This window comes from Hibiscus syriacus, unplaced genomic scaffold, assembly GCF_006381635.1.
Source record: "Hibiscus syriacus cultivar Baekdansim isolate YM2019G1 unplaced genomic scaffold, ASM638163v2 tig00002840_pilon, whole genome shotgun sequence".
Taxonomy (NCBI): Eukaryota; Viridiplantae; Streptophyta; class Magnoliopsida; order Malvales; family Malvaceae; genus Hibiscus; species Hibiscus syriacus.
In genome coordinates this window covers 7,753,512-7,767,753 of record NW_024061947.1, presented here as the reverse complement: position 1 = coordinate 7,767,753, position 14,242 = coordinate 7,753,512, and the positions used below count along the sequence as shown (strand labels likewise).

Sequence of the window (14,242 nt, the reverse complement as noted above, 5' to 3'; positions counted from 1 at the left end):
GTCAATACAGACATATATTATTGATAGCAGTTGCGCAGGATGGTCAACGAAATATATTTCCAATTGCATTCGCCATCGTTGAAGGAGAGACAACAGAGGCTTGGGACTTCTTTCTCAATAATCTACGTAAGTATGTCGTCCGAGAAGAAGGAGTTTCCTTGATATCCGATCGAGGAACTGGTCTTTTGGCAGCAATTGAACGACCGGGAAGTCGTTGGACACCTCCGCACGCATATCCCGCATATTGTATCCGTCATATTGGTAAGAATTATATTGAGAAGTTTCATAACGGCCGTATTCGTAGGGAGATAGTCAGCATGGGTAAGTTTTATTTTCAGCATTTGTACTCATTTATGTGTTTGTTTATAAATTGACTTTAACACAATATCTATTTTGAAACAGGATATGAACTACGCCAACCAAATTTTGACAAGAGATTGGAGGATTTGAAGGCCATAGATGAGCGTGTTTGGAAATGGGCGTCGAAAATCGAGCGGGAGAAGTGGTCGCAAGCATACGATTGTGGTCGGAGATACGAACACATGACTACAAACCTTGCTGAGGCCATTAATTCAGTACTAAAAGGTACACGACATCTCCCAATAGCGAGTGTGGTGAAAGAGACATACTTTAGGTTGGCTAAAGTTTGGTCTGATAAAGGGAAAGAGATCGAGTGTCTGATAAATCGAGGTAAAATCTGGGCTCCGGCGGTGGTAGAAGCAATGGAAGCAAATGAGCGTATGGCAACCTCAATGTTTGTTCATGACTTCGATTGAATTGGACATACTTTTGTTGTCATCGCATGCATACGTCGCAACGAAGGAGCAGATCGAGAATCATTTACTGTTAATTTACGACAAAGATGGTGTGATTGTGGCCGCTTTCAGGCGTGGAGATATCCGTGTGCTCATGCAGTCGCTGCATGTATGCATACTGGAATCAATTCATACACTTATGTTGATGAGTGCTTTCACCTACAGAGGATATTAAATATATACAACCATGAGTTCAGACCGATCCCAAATGAATCTTATTGGGACAATCGCGATCATGATGAATGGTTGCCAAATCCACTACTTCGTAGAAGTCCAACGGGTCGACCGGAATCTACTCGTATTCATACCAGTATGGATATACATATTAGAGAGAAAGGCCAACCGAAGAGGTGTGGATTATGTAGAGGTGAAGGGCATTCAAAAAGAAATTGTCCAAACCTTCCACAGTATAGACCTCAGCAGTAATCTTATTTTTATAAATTTATATTATATGCGATTCAATTACTCGAGTACATATTTAATAATAATTATTTAAATTTAATTATTTAACTTTAATGATTTAATAATAATTATTTAACTTTAATGATTTAATAATAATTACTTTAATGATTTAACTTTAATGATTTAATAATAATTATTTTAATGATTTAATTTTAATGATTTAATAATAATTACTTTAATGATTTAATTTTAATGATTTAATGATTTAACTTTAATGATTTAATAATAATTACTTTAATGATTTAACTTTAATGATTTAATAATAATTACTTTCATGATTTAATGATTTAATGATTTATAATAATATTTTAATGATTTAATGATTTAATGATTTAATGATTTAATAATAATTACTTTAATGATTTAACTTTAATGCTTTAATAATAATCACTTTAATGATTTAATGATTTAATGATTTAATAATAATTACTTTAATGATTTAATTTTAATAATTTAATAATAATTACTTAATTTTAATGATTTAATTTTAATGATTTAATAATAATTATTTGACTTTAATGATTTATATTTACTGATATAATAATAGTAAATATATTCGATTCAATTACTTTAATTTGATACAAATAATTAAAATAAGGATTACAACTCTTGTCGGTGTCGGGTGTTGTTGAGTAATAATGTCGAGGCCCACGTCGGTTTCGTTGTTGTCGTTGCACTTGTTCAGGAGTTTGTTCAGCATAACCAACCTGCTCATTCATCGAGGGCATAGGTTCTGGTGTTGTAAATACATGCCCACCACCACTATGCTCTCCCATCTGAGGACAAACACTCGTACTTGTGATCATAGATGTCATCTGATCAAATCATTTGTTGCCCCAAACATAGGAGGGAACATGAGTGATTGATGAGGAACATGCTGAGGAGTGTAGGGCGTAACACCAGAATCACCAACCATTTGACTAAATGATCTTGTGTGATCAAAAGATTCTGGTGGGATATTATCCATTGTCTCTTGTTCTGCTCCACGGTGAGAAGAACTCCCACTCCCACTCCCACTCCCAGTCCTTCTTGGTTTCTCGGGTTTACCGAATTTTTTGGTATACTCTATAAATTGTCGCCTTTCTCTGATCGTTGTCAAGAACGGCTTTCCATGTTCCCAAAAATAATTCAGGTAATCCGAACTCTTGAAGTCAAAGTCATCTGGTTGTATGGGAGTGAGCGTTGGCAAGTATGAACCCCTGTTGTTCCAATGATTGATATGGTTAGCATGCCTCACCGACCAATCCTCACCGACCCTACCCCGCCCATCTAATCGATGGAGAGCATCATGATTCTCTGGAATGACTGGAATATGTTGGTGGAAGCCGAACTGCCTCAACACTCTATCGGCAAATTGGAACTCCACAAACATGAAATGGATCAATGGTGTAACAGCACACCAATATTCACAACCCTCCCAGACATGTTGCAGTACGCACGACATAATTTCTTGATCATGGTACGGCCTCCAAATAAACTATAAAATAAAATTATATAGTTATTATTTAATTAAATAATTATAAAAATCAACAAATTAATAAATAACAATATTATAATATACACATAAAAAAAATAAATTCACTTATTAATTTTATATATACCTCAACTTTGCATTTGATGTCAATCTTAAACCTAAACTCTTTCACGTTGTTGAGCGCCAACCCCGTTCTTTCTATTTTATGCCTCTATCTGTATACCAATCAAAATAAAATTTTGTAATTATTTTTCATTTACAAAATATTCTTTATTTAATTAAAGATAAAATATTTTAAATCAATAAAATTACCTTCCGGCAAGAGGAAAGTCAACTGCAGTTCGGCTAATCGGTGTTAACCATGGAATTCTGTACCACGCCCACGATTGTAATAACATCGTGCATCCACCGATTTCAGTCGTGTACGCATCATTAACAATTAATGATGCCTTGCACATCTCGCGATACAAGAATGCCAATATTGCTGATCCCCAACTATATTGACGGGTCATAAAGAAGTTCTCCAAAACGGAAGATATTGTATATGGACAAGATTACTGGATTTATCTGGCATCAAGATTCCGCCGATCAAACGTAATATATATGCTCGAGTTGCATATATAATGTCTCGCTCACTACATTGTGGATCGAGCTTAAACTCATTTGCCAACCAGGATAATCTCAGCCGTGACCCTTTTGCTACATCTTTGTCTGGTACCTTTCCAAGGTAACGCTCACATATTGCAAACATGTCAAGATCTGTATTTCCAACCACTGCCATTCCATTTGTAGGAACCCCTAGTTGTAAAGCCACATCCTCCAAAGTGATCGTACATTCACCACATGGAAGATGAAAAGTATGAGTTTCTGGTCTCCACCTTTCAATTAATGCACTTATCAAACCGGGGATCAACCGAAATTCTCTTACAAAAGCAACATCATAAAAACCCACTGTTTTCAAATTATCAACAATACGTTGATCTGGCATCTCACAGTTGATAAGTCGAGGACGAAGGACTCGTTGTTCGTCATCCTGCAATTTATTAGTCATTGTAATTAGAATTAATACACCGTTCTCAAATAAAAAAAATAAGTCGATCATATTACCAGTTCTCCCAAATTACTCGAAATGTGTCGACCATCTAGTCTCAAAAGAACATTTTCTTCGGCCATGTTTCAACAAATCTAGACAAAAAAAAATTAAATATTACACTCAATTATTACATTGTTTTATTCAAATAATCAATTGCATGTTATCTACTTTAATAAAAAATAAACATCAAATATAAAATGATCCCTAATTACTATTTGCTTCTCAACATTTTCAAACTTTGCAATTTAATCACTAAATTTATAAATTCTTTCAAATTTAACCAATTAAGCATATTAATACTAAATTCAAGCATAGTATACCAACTTTTTATAATTTACTCTAATTTCTTAAATTCCTCAAATTTTGCAAAATGATCCCTAATTACTATTTGGTTCTCAACATTTTCAAAGTTAGCAATTTAATCCATAAATTTTAAATTCTTTCTAATTTAACCAATTAAGCATACTAATACTAAATTCCAGCATAGTATAGCAACTTTTAATAATTTACTCTTATTCCTTAAATTCCTTAAATTTTACAAAACGGTCCCTAAAACTTTACAATGTTCCAAAATGGTCCCAACCTTATTTCAAATTATGTAACAACATATAAATTATTATTTCAGAGTGTAACAACATATAATCACAAAATTAATAAACTTATGAAACTAAAATTATGAGATCAATATGAAACCCTAAACCTTTAAAACAAGAATCAAATGAGATCTAGGGCTTGAGTTTAAATTACTTCAGGCTATGCTTTGTGATCTTACTGCTGATCAATCTCCCTCTCAAGCTCTCACTGCTTCTGTAATTGTGAATTGCCTCAGCCCCAAACTCTCACATTGCCTCAGCCTCAGCCCGAGCAGTCTCTTATAAACACATTCGTAACTCATCCATGCATTAGGATTTATTTGTTAAGAAGACGCCGAGCTATCCAGCCTTCCATGCAAAGACGCCGAGAAATCCTTACCTAAATGTAAAGAAGACGCCGAGAAATCCAACAGTTGCATGCCCCCCACATGCAGACGTGCAGGACCCCCACATGCAGACGTGCAGCCTTGCAGGACCCAGGACCCGTGATTTCTGTGCTTTCTCCTTGCAGAACCCGTGCTCTCTCCTTGCAGAACCCGTGATTCTCACGTCCAGTCCCATGCACAGCACTGAAGACGCCGAGAGTTCCTATGAAGAATCCAACTGAAGACGCCGAGAGATCAATCATACATGCACAGCTCCCACGCTTCCACATCTGCTGAAGACGCCGAGATATCCAAGTTGAAGACGACGACAGCCTGAAGACGCCGAGCTTTCCATATTTCCTATAACAATCACCCCATTTGGGGAAATAATAATTAAAGTGCATTATTTGGGGAATTAAACCTCCCCGTATGCATTATTCCGGCAAAATAGCCTGTCGGCCATACCTTAATAAATTTATTCAATAATTTTTAAAAAAATAAAAATCTAAAATGATGACGTGTTAGACAATTTTAAAAAGTTAGGCACGATTAAATTTCCACAAGTCTCACGTGCGGCTTCGGACAACTCTGATTCGTCACTGAGAGCCACTCCACTTTAAAAGAATAAGGTCGCGAGGCACAGTAACAAAACCAACAAAGTGGCGCCTCGCCTGCCAAAACCGAACCCAAAAAAAAATGTAACAAGAAGAATCGAAGATTGAGGCGGTTGTAGATTAGACTACTAGGATCTCACATTATAGCCACGTGGCGCTTCCATCGCCATCGCGGTTAAGAAAAACCATCGCTCTTTTCAAATAATTAATCGACGCTTTTAACCGTGGCATTCGCTGGAATGTTCTCAGTCACCAGAAAACATTCCTGCGCGTGTAATTATCGTTTGAATTTTCTTGAAATAAATTTATTTTCGAAGATATTACCATCTTTTTATTTATTTATTTCTGAATTCAGACCTCTTTCTCTTTCGGCAGTTTGGTTGAATTTTATTTTCATCTTAAATTTTTTGTTTCTATTTGAAGCAAGAGGAAAAACCATAGCATTTGACGTATAAGTAATCAATTCGAAATTTTGCAAGTGTTTGGTTTCCTACTTTTTAAGCGAATGATTCTGCTCCACAATCTCATTGCCTTCGTGTTGGTAACCTTTTCCAAGTTTATGGGGCTCTGATATTTGCCCAGGTACTTCACTTTATTTATTCAATCTTTCTTTTTCTTTTTTCCGATTGGTTTGATTCTGTTTGAGTTTCCGTCTTGGAGTTATTGTTAGGAGCATTTTTCTCGTTTTAAATATGATTTTTTTAATTGCTTTAGTTTTTGTACAATCCTTCTTCTTGGAACTATAGACATGAATGAAAAGAAGAATGTGGAAATTTGATCAGACAGGAAGAAAATAGTTTAGAATTTTTGTTAGCTCTATTACTAGAAAGGGAACTTAGAATTGAAAACCACCGATATTAGGGTTTTTTGTTTGTCTTTTTGGAAGTTTGATGATGTTTTCCGTGTGCGTTTATTTTAAGCATTGCTTTTTTTTATTTGAACTGAATCTTTTGTTTTGCGATGATCGATGAGAATGTTGTTAAATTTTGTTTTCTGAACTATGGCAATTCCCAAATCAATTTTGCAGCACTTGACTCTGTGACTTGCCACTTTCTTCTGCATCAGAAGGTTCTGTTTTGAGCAAATTGAAAGTAACATTGCTGTCCTTGCTTGGTTTAGTGCTTTAGTTACTAAAGCTTGAATAGAAGGATATAGGGGACTGAGATGGACATAGCAGCTCTTTTGACTTCTGCTGGAATCAATATAGCTATATGTGTGGTGCTGCTGTCATTTTATTCCATACTGAGAAAACAACCTAGCAATGTTAGTGTGTATTTCATGCGGAGGCTTATTTCAGAACAAATAAAGCCTGATCCTTTTGGCCTTGAAAGACTTGTGCCCTCTGCAAGCTGGATTGTGAGGGCCTGGCAAGCAACTAATGAAGACATATTGGCTGCCGGTGGCGTGGATGCCCTAGTTTTCTTGAGAATAGTTGTTTTCAGGTGATTTAGTTTTGCTACTAAGTTTCTCCAAAAGATTACACTCACAATTATATTCGCAAGTACTTTCATGTTTCAATTACGATTGGTTGATGTCTGTTTTTTGTTCTGCTGGTTTAGTAACTGCACTTCTATTTTCCTCCTGTTCTTTACAGTATTCGGATATTCATCATTGCTGCTATGATCTGCGTTTTTTTAGTTCTTCCAGTAAATTATTATGGACAAGAAATGCAGCACAAGAAAATCCATGCAGAATCACTGGAAGTATTTACTATTGGAAATGTAAAAGAGGGCTCGAAATGGTATGTTAATTTGATCCATTATAATGATGGGATAGTTTCTTTAGTTCCTTCTTACAATGAAATGTTATTTGGATGCTTCCATGTTGAACCTTGAACATCATAACCACGAATGAAATTCCGACTTGTGATACCCTGTAGAATTCTACTTTACCGTGTTTTTGCATGCAACTGAAAGGAAGAATCCAAGATTTTATGTTTATTATCTATTGTACATCTATTAAATTCCTGGGAGAGATCTAATTAAGAATTGATTTCAAGTACTCAAAGCATTGACTTTTTAAAGTTGTCTGTTTCACTAGCTGTGCTTCTTCAGGCTGAGATATTGAGATGCAACTCCAACACAGTGGTTTTTTGTTAAGATAGATTGGATAAAATCAGCTATTTATTGATTGTTTTTCTTTTTCATTTAAAATATTCCAGGTTTTGGACTCACTGTCTTGCATTATACGTCATATCCTGCTCAGCTTGTGTTCTACTGTACTTTGTAAGGATTTACATACTGAAACGCGTTATTTACTCATACATGGTCTGACTTTAATTGATGCATTCTTAAACTTCCTCTAGCATTCGTTTAAAGATTACTTCTATGCTGTAGGAGTACAAAAGCATCACTAAAATGAGAATAGCACATATTACTGGATCTCCTGTGAATCCAAGTCATTTCACAGTTCTAGTCCGTGGCATCCCGTGGTCTCGGGAACATTCCTACAATAAGACAGTAGAAAACTTCTTTTCAACGTACTATCCAGCAAGCTATGTGTCCCACCAGATGGTATATCGAGCCAGTAGAGTTGACAAATTAATGGTACACATCTATCTTTAGTGACTATATTGGGGATGTAAATATATATGGTTTTATTTATTTTTCGTTTTTAGGGGAAGGGGGATACGTGTTGTTCAATGATTGAACCCAGGGCTAGTGTTAATTGAGACTTAATATCAAGTCTTTTGCCAGTCCATCTGTGGTTCAATTGACATACGAGTTTTCCATGAAAAGGCTTTAATTTTAAAAATAAATTCTTTAGTATTTTGTTAAAAGAAAAATGGACTTAGCTGGTTGTGCTTTCGTGCAGTTATTCACTACTTTCTTGACTTCTAATGAATCAGTTTGGTGTTCATCTGGCCTCTGGGGTGGATGCTATTATTGTTGACAAACAGAAAATGTTGCTTTTAGTTAATCATTTTGTTCTATAGACTAAATAAAGTTGCTTCTTTGTTGGAGTTCTCAACTCAACAAATGATATGAAACCTGAAAGAAGTAAAAGATAAAATATTCAGTGCGTACTATCTCTGATAGGCGATCGTGATTTTCTCAAATTTGGTTTTGGGGACCGTGTTTTAAATCCTTACATCACTGACTTTGTTCAGTGTTATCATACACTTATGGCTTGCTACCACTTACCAAACAATTATTGTTTACTTATTTTGGAATATAAAATATGTATTACTAACCTGCTGCTGCTGTTTCTGTTGCATTGCATTTAAGTTAAATTTTCCAACTTCTCATTTTAATCGGTTGTCTTGATTAGGTTTCTTTTTAGTTGAACAGAGTAATTTCAAAAATAAATGTGTATCTCACCTACTCTATGCGCATTCTACTCTTCCATGCACATGCAATGTTTTGTTTGTTTTATAATCTTTAACAAGTTCTATGTAGTATGTATATTCTCTAACAATATTTTCTTCGCAGAAGGATGCAGAAAAGATGTACAGAATGTTAAAAACCATTGAATCACAGAGTAAAGAGAGTTATATGCCATGCTGTCTTTGTGGTGGAACTACACATTCCTTTAAGGCACTTAACATCGAAGAAGAAAGTGTTAAGAGTAAAACCAGCAGTGATGGGCTGCAACCATGTCAAAGAGAAAAGCTTGAAAAGGTTGGAATAAGTATAATAATTTTGATTTCGGGTCATAGTAATATTATATAGTTTATTTACTCCTTTCCAGGGATTCGTTTCCAAAAGTTAACTTGTCTCGGATAGTTTTCAGTCATCAAAGTGATTTTTCTTTTTATATCTCCTCTGGATTTTTTTAATGTGCTATAGGCATATCAGTTCACCATGATCTAGTTTTTCCTCTGACATCAAAGAATCCTACTGGATATAACTCTAATCTTTGTGACCCTTTGCAATAGCCCTCATTTGATGCTAAAAAGCAATTTATATGCTTGCTTTGATGGTTGACATGTTATTAATCTCAACCTTTTCCAAGATGGGTGTTTTAGCGTACTGCTAGATTACCTCCTTTTCTAGAGAATTATGATGTGAAAAAAGGAAGTTGTATTCTGGAATTTGAGCAACTAGATTCCTCCTGTTTTGATAGATGGCATGGCAGCATTTACTGTAACTTGTAATTCCAACCATTGTAAGAGTATGGGATATACAGTTTATTTGAACTGTTATTTCTTTCCCAAATGCATGGTCATTTTCTTTATTTCTTTAGAGACTCTTCTCCCTATGTGGTTTCAATCTTGTTGTTCCCCATCACCATCATGTGGTTATTAATGTTTGAAAAAAAAAATTGCATGTAAAGTGGTTCGAGACCCTTAACTTTATTCAGTGTTATTATGCAGTCATGACTTGGCAGTACTTGTTATACAATTACAATTACTTATTTTAGAAAATAAGATAGGATTTAGTGTGCTGATATGATAGTGCATTGCATTTAAGTTGAATTTTCCAATTTCTCATTCTCATTTGGTTGTTGTTGCTGTTGTTATTATTTTATTATTATTATTTGAAAATGAACTTGTATTTCACCTTTTCCATTCTTATTCTATTCTGCAGCACCACACAATGTTCTATTTATTTTATAATGTATAATAAGTTCTATATATTCTCTAACAATGCCGTCTTTGCAGAAGGATGTGGAGAAGATTTACAAAAAGCTAAAAACCATTGAGCTGCAGAATAAAGAGAGTTCTACGTCATGTTTTCTTTGGGGTGGAATGTTACGTTCCTTCAAGGTGCTTAAAAATGAAGCGGAAAGTATTGAGCGTAATGCCAGCATTGATAGGTTGCAACCAAGTCAAACGGACAAGGTTGGAAATTTTCAAATAAGTTGAGTTTAATAACTTTGATTTAAGGGTTAGTAGTCGTGTATAATTTGTATATTCCTTTGGTGGTCTGTTTCCAAAATTTAACTTATCACAATTACAGTAAGTTGCATAATTGAATTTGAGAAAGTAGTTTTCTTCTGTTTGAATTTATGCCAGAATATATTGATAATTCTAACCATTGTATATCAGATATAGTAGCGGCCTCCTACATTGTCTTAACACTTATTTTTTAAGCTGTTATTGCTTTCCCAACTTCATGGTCATTTTCTTGATTTCTTTGTGGAGACTCTCCCTATATGGTTCAATCATATTATTCCCTTTTGCAATCATGTAGTGGTTGATTTTTTAAATCAATTATTGATCTCTAAATTTTAAACTTTTGATGGAAATGGCCATGTGATATCCTATGTTATTTTGGTCTTTGATACAGGAACGTCCAGCTTCTTTTGTTTTCTTCAGGACCCGTTATGATGCTGTTGTTGCAGCTCAAGTTCTTCAATCATCAAATCCCATGTTATGGGTGACACAACTAGCCCCAGAGCCAAATGATGTTTATTGGTCAAACCTCTCCATACCCTACAAGCAAGTTTGGCTCCGTAAAATAGCAACACTTCTAGGTGCTATTGTTTTTATGTTTGTGTTCCTTGTTCCAGTTACATTTGTACAAGGCTTGACTCAACTGGACCAGTTAAGACAAACTTTTCCATTTCTTAGAGGAATTTTGAAACAGTAAGTATCTTTCTGCTAACTATATTGCTAAAGTTGTGTTAGGTGGTTAGTCTTCGCTATGTTGCTATCATTACACATTGCAGTTGTGGCTGATGCCTGAAGCAACTAAATAGAACATGGAATTTGCAGCATGTTAGAATATATGAAATTATGCATTTATGCATAAATAACGCATGGAAAGAACAATACTTGTTAAACCCTTTTGTAATGCTATATATCTACCATTCTAAGTTTTTATGTGATCATTTGTTTACATTTTATATTGACTTCCTCAAGGAAATCAGTATCCAGAAGTAGATTGTGCTATCTTATTTTTGGAAACTATATGGAAAATCAATGGTTGGAATTTCATGTGCATTGGCGTGATATGAGCCTTATGCTTTAAATATTTTGAAAATGTTGTGGCATATACTGGGAACAGACACAGAGTGAAGGTTCTGACAAGAAAATCTCAATGTATAAATAAGAACATGGATGTAAATGGAAGAATAAATAATAATATCCCTTGTCCATCATGCCTATAGCTTTTTGTCCCATGTTTAATCTGCTGCAATTATTTGCTTCTAACAGCTGATAGATTGCAGATGAATTTTTTGTTTCTTATTCTGGAAGAAGTTTCTTATTGAATCCTTTCAGTATTTCATGAATATATATATATGATCACTTCAGAGTAAAATTATGCAGGAGCTAGTACGGCTAGCTTCTAATTGACCATCATACAGAAGCAATTTGTTTTATTTTATACATCATAATTTACTGTTTTTGGATTATTAGTAGAGAATGGATTTGACCTTTTGTTTTGAACCTGTCCTGTTTGTTCATACGTGCAGCAAGTTCATGAACCAGCTTGTAACAGGTTACATACCAAGTGTCATTCTGATGTTATTTATGTATGCTGTTCCACCAACCATGATGCTGTTTTCCACAATTGAGGGAGTTGTTTCACGTAGTGAGAGGAAAAGAAGTGCATGCGTCAAAGTTCTGTACTTCACAATCTGGAATGTTTTTTTCGTGAACGTTCTTTCTGGATCCATAATTAGACAATTGAGTGTTTTCTCAAGTGTTAGAGATATACCTACACAACTTGCCAAAGCAGTACCGACCCAGGTAACTTTCCATGCCACTCCATAATATTTGGTTTAATAGAACCCTAATTCTTCCAACTTCATGGCAGAGTTTCAGTTGCATCTAGATTTAGATTTTATCTTGGTCTATAAGATATGCATCACGTGCTCTATTTTTATATGAACCTAAACTATACTTTTGAAAGTTATCTTTCATGAGTTTTAAAATTGTGATAGCCAACTTCTGTTTTTAACAAGCCTGCATAGCAATACCTTACTCTTGGGTTTTTCATTTTAATGTCATCTGAATATGAATCTTCAGGAATATTTCCGACATTCATTAGTGTTCTTGTCTTCTTGAGTAAATGCAGGCTACCTTCTTTACCACATATGTTTTAACATCGGGCTGGGCGAGCTTGTCCTGTGAAGTAATTCAACTTTTTCCTCTTTTTTACAATTGGTTCAGAAGATTCATACTAAGAAAGCAGGAAGAGCCATGTAGTAGTTCTGCTCTAACCTTCCCTTACCATACTGAAATCCCACGACTTCTTCTGTTTGGACTGCTTGGATTCGCGTGTTCTATCATGGCACCCTTAATATTGCCCTTCTTGTTGGTTTACTTCTTTCTTGCTTTCCTTGTCTACCGGAACCAGGTGTGTGTATTTTCTGATCAATTTTGTGCCCTTCCTTTTTATTAATAAAGTAATAGTGCATTATGTTTGTGCTGACATTGTTTCTAGATATATTGTCTTTGCTTTATGGTGTGGACCTTGTTCATTCACACTAATAAACCAAGCTAAGAGAATAAGGTTTCTAGATTACAATTTGTTAAACAAATTTCACATTTTGGATATTGAAGTGCTTTTCATTGGAGTGGATTGAGCTGTAGCTGGAGTATCCATGAGAAGATTAATCATTTCCCTTTAGTGGGAGCCAATTCTTGGAAGTATATTCCAAGGTTTACAACCTACATGTCAACCTTGCTTATAAAAGTAATTTATCAGTGACTCCGGAAAAGCTTCTTTATGGAATTTACATTCTAAGCTTCCATATCCCTGGTATTATAGAATATGCCAATACCTTCTTTGTACTTAAAAAGTAACTAACGGATAATCTGCCTCTGTAATTTTTAGATTTATGTTACAAGTTGTTCATGGTGTGTTTTTATTCTGCATGATGATATTATGCAATTAAGTACAAGATAGATCCAGAAGAATTCAATTTCTACCTGTCCTTTGATCATGCTTTTTTCTTTTCTTTTTCCCAGATCCTCAATGTATATGTACCAAAATATGAAAGTGGGGGACTGTTTTGGCCTGTTGTTCACAACACAACGATCTTCTCATTAGTTTTGACCCAGGTTATTGCCCTTGGGGTCTTCGGTATAAAAAGATCGCAGGTTGCTTCTGGTTTCACCATTCCCCTTATACTTTTAACTCTTCTGTTCAATGAGTACTGTAGGCAGAGGTTTTCCCCGGTTTTCAAGAGGAGTCCTGCACAGGTAAGAATCAGAAATCTCTCTCTCTCTATCAAACTCTGTAACCATTTTGTTTTTTGGTGTGATGACTTGGTTGTTCAGGTTCTTATAGAGAAGGATAGGCAAGATGAGAATTTGGGTAGGGCGGAAGAGATTTATAAGCTGTTACGTACAGCATATTGTCAGTTCCCATTGTTTTGTCCAGACTTGTCCATTTCTCAGGACCCATCCACTTCTCGGGACTTGTCCATGCCTGGAAACAGCAGGCAGAACAAAGAACACGAGAGTTCCAAAGATGCAGAGTCTCCTAATCCAGGTATGGCGGTTCTAATGTTAACTGGTTCGACTTCTTTCAATCTAGAATCAATTTGTAATTGCTGGATTCTGTACCTTTAGACTTTCAGGAAATTCGCTTGTTAAGTTAAATGAAAAGTAGGCTGTTCATCACATTTCGGAAGGGGAATCAGTTGATAGAAACATCCATTTAGACGCTCTGTTAATGGTGGCAATTGGGATTTAGAAAATAGTACATAAGGCGACAGTTTTTGCTCAACAAAGACACTACAAATGAATTTACTTATAAATAGAGAAAAAAACCCTTTGATATGCATACTTGTACAGTTTCCAAGGAAAGTGTTAATATCCCTATTCGATGTGTATACATGATTGAAATATTGGACCGATACTCTTTGTACAATTTTGGTTATTACAATAAACGTTAGTTTCTTTTCTACTTTGGTTGGCAAATAACTGGA

The 14,242-nt window shown here is 35.1% G+C and overlaps 1 protein-coding gene across 3 annotated transcripts; it reads left to right on the top strand.

The window, feature by feature from the left end:
- Positions 1-5,864: 5,864 nt before the first annotated feature.
- On the top strand, positions 5,865-14,217 carry LOC120156286 (CSC1-like protein RXW8). Of its 3 annotated transcripts, none has more exons than XM_039167657.1 (13): positions 5,866-5,998; positions 6,565-6,858; positions 7,011-7,157; positions 7,578-7,641; positions 7,753-7,962; positions 8,848-9,036; positions 10,020-10,199; positions 10,648-10,946; positions 11,777-12,053; positions 12,382-12,663; positions 13,278-13,511; positions 13,590-13,803; positions 13,892-14,216. In XM_039167657.1, exons 2-13 carry the CDS (start codon positions 6,581-6,583, stop codon positions 13,921-13,923), a joined length of 2,406 nt encoding a protein of 801 aa, XP_039023588.1. In that variant the 5' UTR covers positions 5,866-5,998; positions 6,565-6,580; the 3' UTR covers positions 13,924-14,216. The 3 variants fall into 3 exon arrangements, with proteins under 3 accessions (XP_039023589.1, XP_039023588.1, XP_039023590.1); XM_039167659.1 differs by having other exon boundaries at positions 5,874-5,998; positions 6,714-6,858; positions 13,892-14,094; XM_039167658.1 differs by lacking the exon at positions 12,382-12,663 and having other exon boundaries at positions 5,865-5,998; positions 13,892-14,217.
- Positions 14,218-14,242: the final 25 nt, after the last annotated feature.